This window comes from Pseudophryne corroboree, chromosome 7 (genome assembly GCF_028390025.1).
Source record: "Pseudophryne corroboree isolate aPseCor3 chromosome 7, aPseCor3.hap2, whole genome shotgun sequence".
NCBI classification, from domain to species: Eukaryota; Metazoa; Chordata; class Amphibia; order Anura; family Myobatrachidae; genus Pseudophryne; species Pseudophryne corroboree.
Window position 1 is genome coordinate 443,865,380 of NC_086450.1, and position 12,914 is coordinate 443,878,293.

At 48.4% G+C, this 12,914-nt stretch overlaps 1 protein-coding gene across 1 annotated transcript in view; it reads left to right on the plus strand.

Moving 5' to 3' along the window:
* The window catches only part of TOP3A (DNA topoisomerase III alpha), an 87,754-nt gene extending 75,380 nt beyond the window's left edge, over positions 1-12,374 (plus strand). The window contains exons 20-21 of the mRNA XM_063934946.1: positions 5,862-6,568; positions 11,018-12,374. Of these exons, the coding sequence (XP_063791016.1) occupies positions 5,862-6,568; positions 11,018-11,205 (895 nt within the window). The 3' untranslated portion in view covers positions 11,206-12,374. The remainder of the gene's footprint in view (positions 1-5,861; positions 6,569-11,017) is intronic.
* Positions 12,375-12,914: the final 540 nt, after the last annotated feature.

Genomic DNA, 12,914 nt, shown 5'->3' on the forward strand with positions numbered 1-12,914 from the left:
GCCTATCTCCTCAGCACACAGCGCCATTTTTCCCACACAGATCCGCTGGTGGGAAGGCTCCCAGGCTCTCCCCTGCACTGCACTACAGAAACAGGGTTAAAACAGAGAGGGGGGGCATATTTTGGCGATATTAATATATATTAAGCTGCTATAAGGGAAAACACTTACTATAAGGTTGTCCCTGTATAATTATAGCGCTTTGGTGTGTGCTGGCAAACTCTCCCTCTGTCTCCCCAAAGGGCTAGTGGGGTCCTGTCCTCTATCAGAGCATTCCCTGTGTGTGTGCTGTGTGTCGGTACGTGTGTGTCGACAGGTATGAGGACGATGTTGGTGTGGAGGCGGAGCAATTGCCTGTAATGGGATGTCACCCCCTAGGGAGTCGACACCGGAATGGATGGCTTTATTTATGGAATTACGTGATAGTGTCAACACGCTACAAGGTCGGTTGACGATATGAGACGGCCGGCAAACCAATTAGTACCTGTCCAGGCGTCTCAAACACCGTCAGGGGCTTTAAAACGCCCATTACCTCAGTCGGTCGACAGACACAGACACGGACACTGACTCCAGTGTCGACGGTGAAGAAACAAACGTATTTTCCAGTAGGGCCACACGTTACATGATCACGGCAATGAAGGAGGCGTTACATATTTCTGATACTACAAGTACCACAAAAATGGGTATTATGTGGGGTGTGAAAAAACTACCTGTAGTTTTTCCTGAATCAGATGAATTGATTGAAGTGTGTGATGAAGCGTGGGTTACCCCCGATAGGAAGTTGCTAATTTCAGAGAAGTTATTGGCATTATACCCTTTCCCGCCAGAGGTTAGGGCGCGCTGGGAAACACCCTCTAGGGTAGATAAAGCGCTCACACGCTTATCAAAACAAGTGGCGTTACCGTCTCCTGATACGGCCGCCCTCAAAGATCCAGCTGATAGGAGGCTGGAAAATACTCTAAAAAGTATATACACACATACTGATGTTATACTGCGACCAGCAATCGCCCCAGCATGGATGTGCAGTGCTGGGGGGGTTTGGTCGGAATCTCTGACTGGAAATATTGATACCCTGAATAGCGACAATATTTTATTGACTATAGAGCATTTAAAGGATGCATTTTCTTTATATGCGAGATGCACAGAGGGATATTTGCACTCTGGCATCAAGGGTAAGTGCGCTGTCCATTTCTGCCAGAAGAAGTTTATGGACGCGACAGTGGTCAGGTGATGCGGATTCCAAGCGGCATATGGAAGTTTGCCGTATAAAGGGGAGGAATTATTTGTGGTCGGTCTATCGGACTTGGTGGCCACGGCAACAGCCGGAAAATCCACCTTTTTTACCTCAGGTCACCTCCCAACAGAAAAAGACACCGTCTTTTCAGCCTCAGTCCTTTCGTTCTCATAAGAACAAGCGGGCAAAAGGCCATTCATATCTGCCCGAGGCAAAGGAAAGGGTAAGAGACCTCAGCAAGCAGCTCCTTCCCAGGAGCAGAAGCACTCCCCCGCTTCTGAAAAGTCCTCAGCATGTCGCTGGGGCCTTACAAGCGGACTCAGGTCCGGTGGGGGGGTCGTCTCAAGAATTTCAGCGCGCAGTGGGCTCACTCGCAAGTCGACCCCTGGATCCTGCAGGTAGTATCACAGGGGTACAGATTGGAATTCGAGACGTCTCTTCCTCGCAGATTCCTGAAGTCTGCTTTACCAACATCTCCCTCCGACAGGGAGACGGTGTTGGAAGCTATTCACAAGCTGTATTCCCAGCAAGTAATAGTCAAGGTACCCCTACTACAACAAGGAAAGGGGTATTATTCCACGCTGTTTGTGGTACCGAAGCCGGACGGCTCGGTGAGAACTATTCTAAGTCTGAAATCTTTTGAACACTTACATACAAAGGTTCAAGTTCAAGATGAAATCACTCAGAGCAGTGATAGCGAATCTGGAAGAAGGGGACTTTATGGTGTCCTTGGACATCAAGGATGCTTACCTCCATGTCCCAATTTGCCCTTCAAACCAAGGGTACCTCAGGTTCGTGGTACAAAACTGTCACTATCAGTTTCAGACGTTGCCGTTTGGATTGTCCACGGCACCCCGGGTCTTTACCAAGGTAATGGCCGAAATGATGATTCTTCTTCGAAGAAAAGGCGTATTAATTATCCCTTACTTGGACGATATCCTGATAAGGGCAAGATCCAGAGAACAGTTAGAGGCCGGTGTAGCACTAACCCAAGTAGTGCTACAACAGCACGGGTGGATTCTAAATTTTCCAAAATCCCAGCTGAGCCCGACGACACGTCTGCTGTTCCTAGGGATGATTCTGGACACAGTTCAGAAAAAGGTTTTTCTCCCGGAGGAGAAAGCCAGGGAGTTATCCGAGCTAGTCAGGAACCTCCTAAAACCAGGAAAAGTGTCAGTGCATCAATGCACAAGAGTCCTGGGTAAATGATGGCTTCTTACGAAGCGATTCCATTCGGCAGATTCCACGCAAGAACCTTTCAGTGGGATCTGCTGGACAAATGGTCCGGATCGCATCTTCAGATGCATCAGCGGATAGCCCCGTCTCCATGGACAAGGGGGTCTCTTCTATGGTGGTTGCAGAGTGCTCACCTTTTTGGAGGGCCGCAGATTCGGCATTCAGGACTGGGTCCTGGTGACCACGAATGCCAGCCTGAGAGGCTGGGGAGCAGTCACACAGGGAAGAAATTTCCAGGGAGTGTGGTCAAGCCTGGAGACTTCACTTCACATAAATATACTGGAGCTAAGGGCAATTTACAATGCTCTAAGCCTGGCAAGACCTCTGCTTCAGGGTCAGCCGGTGTTGAACCAGTAGGGCAACACCACGGCAGTCGCCCACGTAAACAGACAGGGCGACACAAGAAGCAGGAGGGCAATGGCAGAAGCTGCAAGGATTTTTCACTGGGCAGAAAATCATGTGATAGCACTGTCAGCAGTGTTCATTCCGGGAGTGGAAAACTGGGAAGCAGACTTCCTCAGCAGACACGATCACCACCCGGGAGAGTGGGGACTTCATCCAGAAGTCTTCCACATGATTGTGAACCGTTGGGAAAAACCAAAGGTGGACAGGATGGCGTCCCGCCTCAACAAAAAACTGGACAGGTATTGCGCCAGGTCAAGAGACCCTCAGGCAATAGCTGTGGACGCGTTGGTAACACCATGGGTGTACCAGTCAATGTATGTGTTCCCCCCTCTGCCTCTCATACCCAAGGTACTGAGAATTATAAGGCGAAGGGGAGTAAGAACGATACTCGTGGTTCCGGATTGCCAAGAAAGACTTGGTACCCGGAACTTCAAGAGATGCGCACGGAGGATCCGTGCACTCTACCTCTAGACTTACCGCGGCTGCGTTTGACGGCATGGCGGTTGAACGCCGGATCCTGAAGGAGAGGGCTCCGACGGAGGAAGTTCAACTGGGTCGATTCCTACATTTCCTGCAAACAGGATTGTCTATGGGCCTCAAATTGGGGTCCATTAAGGTTCAAATTTCGGCCCTGTCGATTTTCTTCCAGAAAGAATTGGCTTCAGTTCCTGAAGTCCAAGCTTTTGTCAAAGGAGTACTACATATACAGCCCCGGTTGTGCCTCCAGTGGCACCGTGGGATCTCAATGTAGTTTTGGGATTCCTCAAATCCCATTGGTTGAGCCACTCAAATCGGTGGATTTGAAATATCTTACATGGAAAGTGACCGTGCTACTGGCCCTGGCTTCGGCCAGGAGAGTGTCAGAATTGGCGGCTTTTTCGTACAAAAGCCATATCTGATTTTCCATTGGGACAGGGCAGAACTGCGGACGCGTCCTCAGTTTCTCCCTAAGGTGGTATCAGCGTTTCACCTGAACCAACCTATTGTAGTGCCTGCGGCTTCTAGCGACTTGGAGGACTTCAAGTTGTTCGACGTTGTCAGAGCCTTAAAAAAAAAAATAAAAAAAAAAAAATATATATATATATATATATATATATATATATATATATATATATTTCAAGGACGGCTGGAGTCAGAAAGTCTGACTCGCTGTTTATACTATATGCACCCAACAAGCTGGGTGTTCCTGCGTCTAAGCAGACGATTGCTCGTTGGATTTGTAGCACAATTCAACTTGCGCATTCTGTGGCAGGGCCTGCCACAGCCAAAATCTGTAAATGCCCACTCCACAAGGAAGGTGGGCTCACCTTGGGCGGCTGCCCGAGGGGTCTCGGCATTACAACGCTGCCGAGCAGTTACGTGGTCAGGGGAGAACACGTTTGTAAAATTCTACAAATTTGATACCCTGGCTAAGGAGGACCTGGAGTTCTCTCATTCGGTGCTGCAGAGTCATCCGCACTCTCCCGCCCGTTTGGGAGCTTTGGTATAATCCCCATGGTCCTGACGGAGTCCCCAGCATCCACTTAGGACGTCAGAGAAAATAAGAATTTACTTACCGATAATTCTATTTCTCGTAGTCCGTAGTGGATGCTGGGCGCCCATCCCAAGTGCGGATTGTCTGCAATACTTGTACATAGTTATTGTTACAAAAATCGGGTTATTATTGTTGGAAGCCATCTTTTCAGAGGCTCCTCTGTTATCATGCTGTTAGCTGGGTTCAGATCTCAAGTTGTACAGTGTGATTGGTGTGGCTGGTATGAGTCTTACCCGGGATTCAAAATCCTTCCTTATTGTGTACGCTCGTCCGGGTACAGTATCCTAACTGAGGCTTGGAGGAGGGTCATAGGGGGAGGAGCCAGTGCACACCACCTAGTGGTCAAACTTTTAATTTTGTGCCCTGTCTCCTGCGGAGCCGCTATTCCCCATGGTCCTGACGGAGTCCCCAGCATCCACTACGGACTACGAGAAATAGAATTATCGGTAAGTAAATTCTTATTATTTTTTTCATCTATTACAGTTTAGCATTTTCCATGATACAATTGCATTATAGGCTATAATCCTGCTTTTCCCGACTTAACCTGGCTCTTTCGTTTACTTTCTGCTTCCCATTCTGCCCTCCCGCCACCGCTGTCTGTGACTGATATTGCATACACATTACATACAGAGCGGCTATTATACTGCGCATGCGTCTCAGCCACAGTGCGCATGCACAGCGAGTGAAATGTGATTGCGGTCGCACCGAGAAATTAGACGCAGAGTGACAGGAAGACAGCATTTGGGTGTGGGAACGGGGAGTGGCCGGGTAATGTCATGGCCGTTCAGATGGCGTTTTCTTGGCGTGCATAAATTAGCAGTTGCGATCTTACTTGCTGCTGGAGAGCCCTCTGCATCCCGGGAGAGCAGCTCAGCCTGCGCGTCTTCAGAGGCACTCCGACTCTGCGACATTACCCGATTTGCAGCGACGGTACCGAGGTATCAGCAATTATACACTGTCGGACGGGAATTAGGAGATAGCATTGGCTTCCCTATGCCCAGGTTAGCTTCTGCCCATATTAGCATATATTTGTAATTGCATACGGCAACAGATAGCAACAGCAAGAACTTGCTGCTGCTGTTGCTATCTGTTGCCGTATGCAATTACAAATATATGCTAATATGGGCAGAAGCTAACCTGGGCATAGGGAAGCCAATGCTATCTCCTAATTCCCGTCCGACAGTGTATAATTGCTGATACCTCGGTACCGTCGCTGCAAATCGGGTAATGTCGCAGAGTCGGAGTGCCTCTGAAGACGCGCAGGCTGAGCTGCTCTCCCGGGATGCAGAGGGCTCTCCAGCAGCAAGTAAGATCGCAACTGCTAATTTATGCACGCCAAGAAAACGCCATCTGAACGGCCATGACATTACCCGGCCACTCCCCGCAACTGAATGAGCCTCATAGACATTTAATTCCTGTTGCTGTGACTCATCCTGTCTACTCCTCCTCCCGCAGGCTGAAGCTGAAGTTTAAGCGGGGTAGTGTGCCCCCACTGATGCCACTGGAGTTTGTGGGGTGTATTGGTGGCTGTGATGAAACACTTAGAGAAGTCTTAGACCTCAAATACCTTCAGGGCGGCAACAGAGGCGCACAGGAGAGGAATCACGTGCAGGAAAACCGGGCAAATACCCATACGGGAAACGCCAGAGGCGGGCACAGCCGTCAGCCAACTGCCAGGAAGGAGAGGAATCCCAAGCTGGTGACTCCAGCTGTCCCGAGAAGTGTGCCACCATCCACAGCCAGCACTGAGGGCAATGAGGTGGTCTGTAACTGTGGGGTTAGCGCCGTGCAGCTGACTGTGCGCAAGGAGGGGCCCAACCAAGGACGCCCATTCTATAAGTGTAATGGAGGAAACTGCAGCTTCTTCCTGTGGGCAGATCAGGACAGTGGGTCTGGCAGTAGCAATTCGGAATTTCAGCCACCTGGAGGGCGGCCCTCGAATGCATTCAATAGTCCACGGGTATCAGGAGGGTTCAGGGCAGGAGGAGAATCCTGGAACATGGAATCTGGGGGGCAGGCCACTTGTATGTGCAACCAGCCAGCTGTCACGCGTACTGTGCAGAAGGACGGGGCCAACAAGGGCCGACAGTTCCACACGTGTGCTAAACCCAGAGAGCAGCAGTGCGGATTCTTCCAGTGGGCGGACGAGAATGTTCCTCCAGGTGAGACTTTGGGGAAAGGGCGCTGTGGGTCATGTGGCCACATTTCCTGGCGACCTGTGTGGGACAATGACATAATTAAACTTACTGTTAAAATTGTGATTTGCTGCCCTGATTTAATGGAAGTTACAGGCAGCACCAGGATAGATGTGTGGGTTAAAGGGGGCGGAAATAATGTGTTAAGCTATTGTCCTCTTCAGTAGTTATTGTTGTTGATTTGGTTGTAGGGAAGTTGTGAGGCGGTATTAGTGGGTGCAGGGTAGGAGTGAGGGTGTATTAGTGTGAGTATTAGAGGTTGGAGTAATAGTGAGAGTAGGGTAGGTGTGACGGGGTGTTAGTGTGGGTAGTATAGGTGGGAGTAGGGGATTGTGAGTGGTATTAGTGGGTGAAGGGTAGATGTGAGGGAGTATAAGTGGGAGTAGTATTAGTGGGAGTAGGATAGCTATGAGGGAGTATTAGTGGGAGTAGTATTAATGGGAGTAGGATAGATATGGGGGAGTATTAGTGGGAGTAGGGTAGATATGAGGGAGTATTAGTGGGAGTAGGGTAGATATGTGGTAGTAATATTAGTGAGAGTAGGGTAGATATGAGGGAGTATTAGTGGGAGTAGGGTAGATATGAGGGAGTATTAGTGGGAGTAGGGTAGATATGAGGGAGTATTAGTGGGAGTAAGGTAGATATGTGGTAGTAATATTAGTGAGAGTAGGGTAGATATGAGGGAGTATTTGTGGGAGTATTAGTGGCAGTAGTATTAGTGAGAGTAGGGTAGATATGAGGGAGTATTAGTGGGAGTAGGGTAGATATGAGGGAGTATTAGTGGGAGTAGGGTAGATATGTGGTAGTAATATTAGTGAGAGTGGGGTAGATATAATGGAGTATTAGTGGGAGTAGGGTAGATATGAGGGAGTATTAGTGGGAGTAGGGTAGATATGTGGTAGTAATATTAGTGAGAGTAGGGTAGATATGAGGGAGTATTAGTGGGAGTAGGGTAGATATGAGGTAGTATTAGTGAGAGTAGGGTAGATATGAGGGAGTATTAGTGGGAGTAGGGTAGATATGAGGAGGTAGTAGTGAGAGTATGGTAGATATGAGGGAGTATTGGTGGGAGTAGGGTAGATATGAGGGCGTATTAGTGGGAGTAGGGTAGATGTGAGGGGGGTAGTATTAGTCGGAGTAGGATAGATGTGATGGGTTATTAGTAGGAGTAGGGTAGATGGGAGGGTATGTTAGTAAGAGTAGAATTAGTGAGAGTATGGTAGATATAAGGGAGTATTACTGGGAGTAGGGTAGATATGAGGTTATTAGTGGGAGTAGTATTAGTGGAAGCAGGGTAAATGTGAGTGGGTATTAAGAGTAGTGTTAGTGAGAGTAGGGTAGATATGAGGGAGTATTAGTGGGAGTAAGGTAGATGTGAGGATATTAGTGGGAGTACGGTAGATGTGAGGGGGTATTAGTGGGAGTAGTATTAGTGAGAGTAGGGTAGATATGAGGGAGTATTAGTGAAAGGGAGTATTAGTGGGAGTAGGGTAGATGTAAGTGTGTGTTAGTGTGAGTAGTATTAGTGAGAGTAGGGTTGATATGAGGGAGTATTAGTGGGAGTAGGGTAGATGTGAGGAGGTATTAGTGGGAGTAGGGTAGGTGTGAGGGGGTATTAGTGTGGGTAGTATAGGTGGGAGTAAGGTAGGTGTGATGGGGTATTAGTGGGCGTAGTGTGGGTGTGATGGAAGTAGGGTCGGTGTGATGGTGCATTAGCGTGGGTAGGGTAGGTGTGAGGGGGTATTGTGGGTAGTATAGGTGGGAGTAGGGAAGGTGTGAGGGTGCATTAGCGTGCGTAGTATAGGTGGGAGTAGGGTAGGTGTGAGGGAGTATTAGTGGGCGTAGTATAGGTGGGAGTAGGGTAGATATGAGGGAGTATTAGTGGGAGTAGGGTAGATGTGAGGGGGTATTAGTTGGAGTAGTATTACTGGGTGTAGGATAGGTGTGAGGAGGTATTAGTGGGAGTAGGGTAGATGTATGGGATTATTAGTGGGTGTAGGGTAGGTGTGAGGGGGTATTAGTGGGAGTAGGGTAGGTGTGAGGGGGTATTAGTGGGCGTAGTATTAGTGGGAGTAGGGTAGATGTGAGGGGTTATTAGTTGGAGTAGTATTAGTGGGAGCAGGATAGGTGTGAGGGGGTAATAGTGGGAGTAGGGTAGGTGTGAGCGGATATTAGCAGGAGCAGGGTAGGTGTGAGCGGGTATTAGCGGGAGTAGGGTAGGTGTGAGGGTGTATTAGTGGGCGTAGGGTAGATATGAGCGAGTATTAGTGGGAGTAGGGTAGATGTGAGGGGGTATTAGTGAGAGTAGGGTAGATATGTGGTAGTAATATTAGTGAGAGTAGGGTAGATATGAGGGAGTATTAGTGGGAGTAGGGTAGATATGAGGGAGTATTAGTGGGAGTAGGGTAGATATGAGGGAGTATTAGTGGGAGTAAGGTAGATATGTGGTAGTAATATTAGTGAGAGTAGGGTAGATATGAGGGAGTATTTGTGGGAGTAGGGTAGATATGAGGGAGTATTAGTGGCAGTAGTATTAGTGAGAGTAGGGTAGATATGAGGGAGTATTAGTGGGAGTAGGGTAGATATGAGGGAGTATTAGTGGGAGTAGGGTAGATATGAGGGAGTATTAGTGGGAGTAGGGTAGATGTGAGGGGGTATTAGTTGGAGTAGTATTAGTGGGAGTAGGATAGGTGTGAGGGGGTATTAGTGGGAGTAGGGTAGGTGTGAGGTGGTATTAGTGGGAGTAGGCTAGGTGTGAGGGGGTATTAGTGGGCATAGTATAGGTGGGAGTAGGGTAGAAATGAGGGAGTATTAGTGGGAGTAGGGTAGATGTGAGGGGGTATTAGTGGGAGTAGGATAGGTGTGAGGTGGTATTAGTGGGAGTAGGGTAGGTATGAGGGGGTATTGGTGGGAGTAGGGTAGGTGTGAGGGGGTATTAGTGGGTGTAGTATAGGTGGGAGTTGGGTAGATATGAGGGAGTATTAGTGGGAGTAGGGTAGAGGTGAGGGGGTATTAGTTGGAATAGAATTAATGGAAGTAGGGTAGGTGTGAGGGGGTATTAGTGGGAGTAGGGTAGGTGTGAGGGGGTATTAGTGGGAGTAGGGTAGGTGTGAGGGGGTATTAGTGGGAGTAGGGTAGGTATGAGGGGGTATTAGTGGGAGTAGGGTAGGTGTGAGGGGGTATTAGTGGGAGTAGGGTAGGTGTGAGGGGGTATTAGTGGGAGTAGTATAGGTGGGAGAGCATTTAGAATTTGGGGCTATGGGAGCCTATGTAAGCATGATAGGGTATGCCATATGTAGGTAGTTCCACAGGAGAAGTCTTGCAGGTAAGAGTTAGAATTGGGTACGAGCTCTCTCTCTCTCTGCCTCTAACAGAGCGACAAGCGTCTTCATTTCAGTTTACCTGTGTCTCCCATGATGCTATTTCCTGACATTAGATGACATGCGTTGGGTATGGGTGGCCGGGATCCCGGCGGTCAGCATACCAATGCCGGCAGGGGGGCGAGCGGCAAAGCCCCTTGCAGGCTTGGTGGCTTGCTGCGCTTGCTACAGGTTCTGTTACCACTCTGTGTGTCGTGGACACCCATGAGTGGAAATAGTCCTCGGCCCCCTGCCGACATTCAGGCAGATGGGATCCCGGCGTTGGTTTGCTTACCACCGGGATGGTTACAAGATTCCGATGATATTTATGTCCTGCAGTCATGTTTCAGGCTGGCTTTCCTTTCCCAGCCTTTTCTGGATAGTACATTAACTCTGTTTCTCTGTCATCCATATGGGATACTGGGGTCACTTAGTAAGATGGGGTACAGATGAGGTCCAAAGGAGCCGGTGCACTTTAAATTTCTTCAACAGGGTGTTCTGGCTCCTCCCCTCTATGCCCTCCCTCACAGCTCAGTTTAGAAAAATGTGCCCTCTGGAGAGGATGCACACCCTGGAGCTCCAGAGAGAGAGTTTTTCTTCAGTTTATTTTCTTTTTGTTATTTTCAGGTAAGTTGTTGGGCAACATCTTACCTGCACCGAGGGACACTGGGAAGGGGAACCGACACCGGCCTCCTGGAGGTGCTGAGTCGGATCCCGCTGACAGGACAACGGTCCTGAGGGTTCGTGTACCGCAGGCATTGCACTCTCGCGCACACACCCGCAGCACGCCGCACACCCCCAGTACAGAGCCTGAAGGTCGTCTGAGTGGTGAGTGATAACCGGGGATCCCGCTTGCACAGTTTTCCTAGACTGAGCTGTGGGAGGGGGCATAGAGGGGAGGAACCAGCACACCCTGTTGAAGAAATTTAAAGTGCACCAGCTCCTTTGGACCCCATCTATACCCCATCGTAATCAGTGTTCCCAGTATCCCTTATGGACTACGAGAAAAGGATTTACCGGTAGGTAATTAAAATCCTCTTTTTTTCTCTTCCCTTAGGGGGCTCTGGCGGCGACTATCCCAGCACCTTTGGAGGGGGCTCCGGAGAGCAGCGAGGATTCGGCACAAAAAACAAACGTTCTGATTACAGCTCATCAGACAGAGGTCCGACAGCAAAGAAACAACGGACTTGTGGTATCTGCCACCAGCCGGGGCACAACAGGACCAGCTGCCCCCAGAACAGATGAGAAGCGCACTAGCTTTCCTCCATTTCCTGCAACCATCTCACTCTACCCAAAGCCTTTCCTGGTTGTTTTTGGATTTTATTTTTTCTTTGTTTTATTTTTTAATCAATTCCTTACTTAGTACTACTGTAGTATGTCCCTTCCTAGTCCAGGGACAGAAAACAGTGCTGCTTACCCCATAATCTGGCATATATGCTGGGACTTGTAGTTCCACAGCCGCCCATCAGTTGCATTTGTGTTTTGAATTATTTTTTTTCCTTTGTAGTTTTGCAGGGACAGAAGTGTTTGATCAGAATCACTGTTGCCTGTGGATATAGTTGCACTGGGCTTTCTATGATGCAGTGCTCCAGTGCACCCAGCACCTTTGTAAGTCACAGCAACTTATCAGATTCCAACTTTGTTTCTAGCACAGGTTTGATAATATAATGAAATACTGATTAGTTGCCGTGGGCTACAGCACATTCGTTACTAAGTGAGCCCCAGTCTGTTTAAATGTTATCAAACTTTGAAACGAAGAGATATTTTAAGTGTTTCCATGAGGAAACAAAACATTCACTGTAGTTTTATAAATCTCGTGTCCCATTTATCTGCACCTCTGTTTTTAAAGAACATTCGCTCAGGTCGTTACCGTGGAACGGCTACTAGTAATGTCTGCAGTGGTTTATCAGAACTGGAGACACGTGAGATAATGCTCTGAATGTGAGGGGAACAGTCCCCTGTCTTTTACCCATTTAGAGACAGGGAGGGGGGGGGATTCAATTGCTGATGACTTGTCTGCCTGCCTGAATTTCCACGCCATCTGCCGCACTTTATGGCAGAGGGTAGCAAGCACTTTTAAGCGAAAGAGGTGCAAATCGGGCCGGGTGCGAATTGAACTGCCATTGCTGAAGTTTAAAGGTTGCTTCAATGGCAGTTTGACCACAAATGAAATCCCCCCCAGTGTCTGGAACACGGCTGGATCTACACTGACTGGTACCAGAGGACACTAGCTATAATATTTATATCTTATCTTTTGAATCCTGCAGTCCTGACATAATAATAATGCCTCTTACAGATGGTGCAGACATTGTTCATTATTATGACCCGCTTTTTGTGCGGCTCTTGTCTATCGTCTGTTGACACCTCTGCATATATTTTTTATTAGCAAAATAAAACTTTGTTAAAAGGAACAATGATTTTGTGAGTTTGATGGGAGGAAGCAATTAACCCATGTCCAACCAAACAAGACTTTATCTCACCAAGTGCCAGATGATTCCCAGTTCTGCCTCCTGTAACGCAGGGCCTCGGCTCCTTCTCCCAGTCTGTGATAGTCACAATAGAAAGTTGCCCATGACAGTGGGTCTCCAACCTGTGACAGACCATTGTCTTGGTAACCCAGAGGCGGTGTGAGCGATCAGTGCAATGATCTGATGAAGGCCCTAGGGGAATTCGGACAAATAGCAGACCCCCTTCTATGGCGGACCAGCCTTGTGCCACCTAGCACGGAGGCTCTTTTTAACACCTTGAGTGCCAGGGTATTAGAAATATTAAAACGTACTGACCACTCATTCATGGTCGTATCTCCACTATGAGCCAGCTGTGACTGTCTGGGTATAGGAGCATGATAAAACAAATTTGAGGTTTTGTTTATTTGAATAACAATGGGATCTGTATTTTTGCATTGCATTCTGGGGCTGCCAGGGTTTTCTGTGACTTGTAGTTGCACATGATTT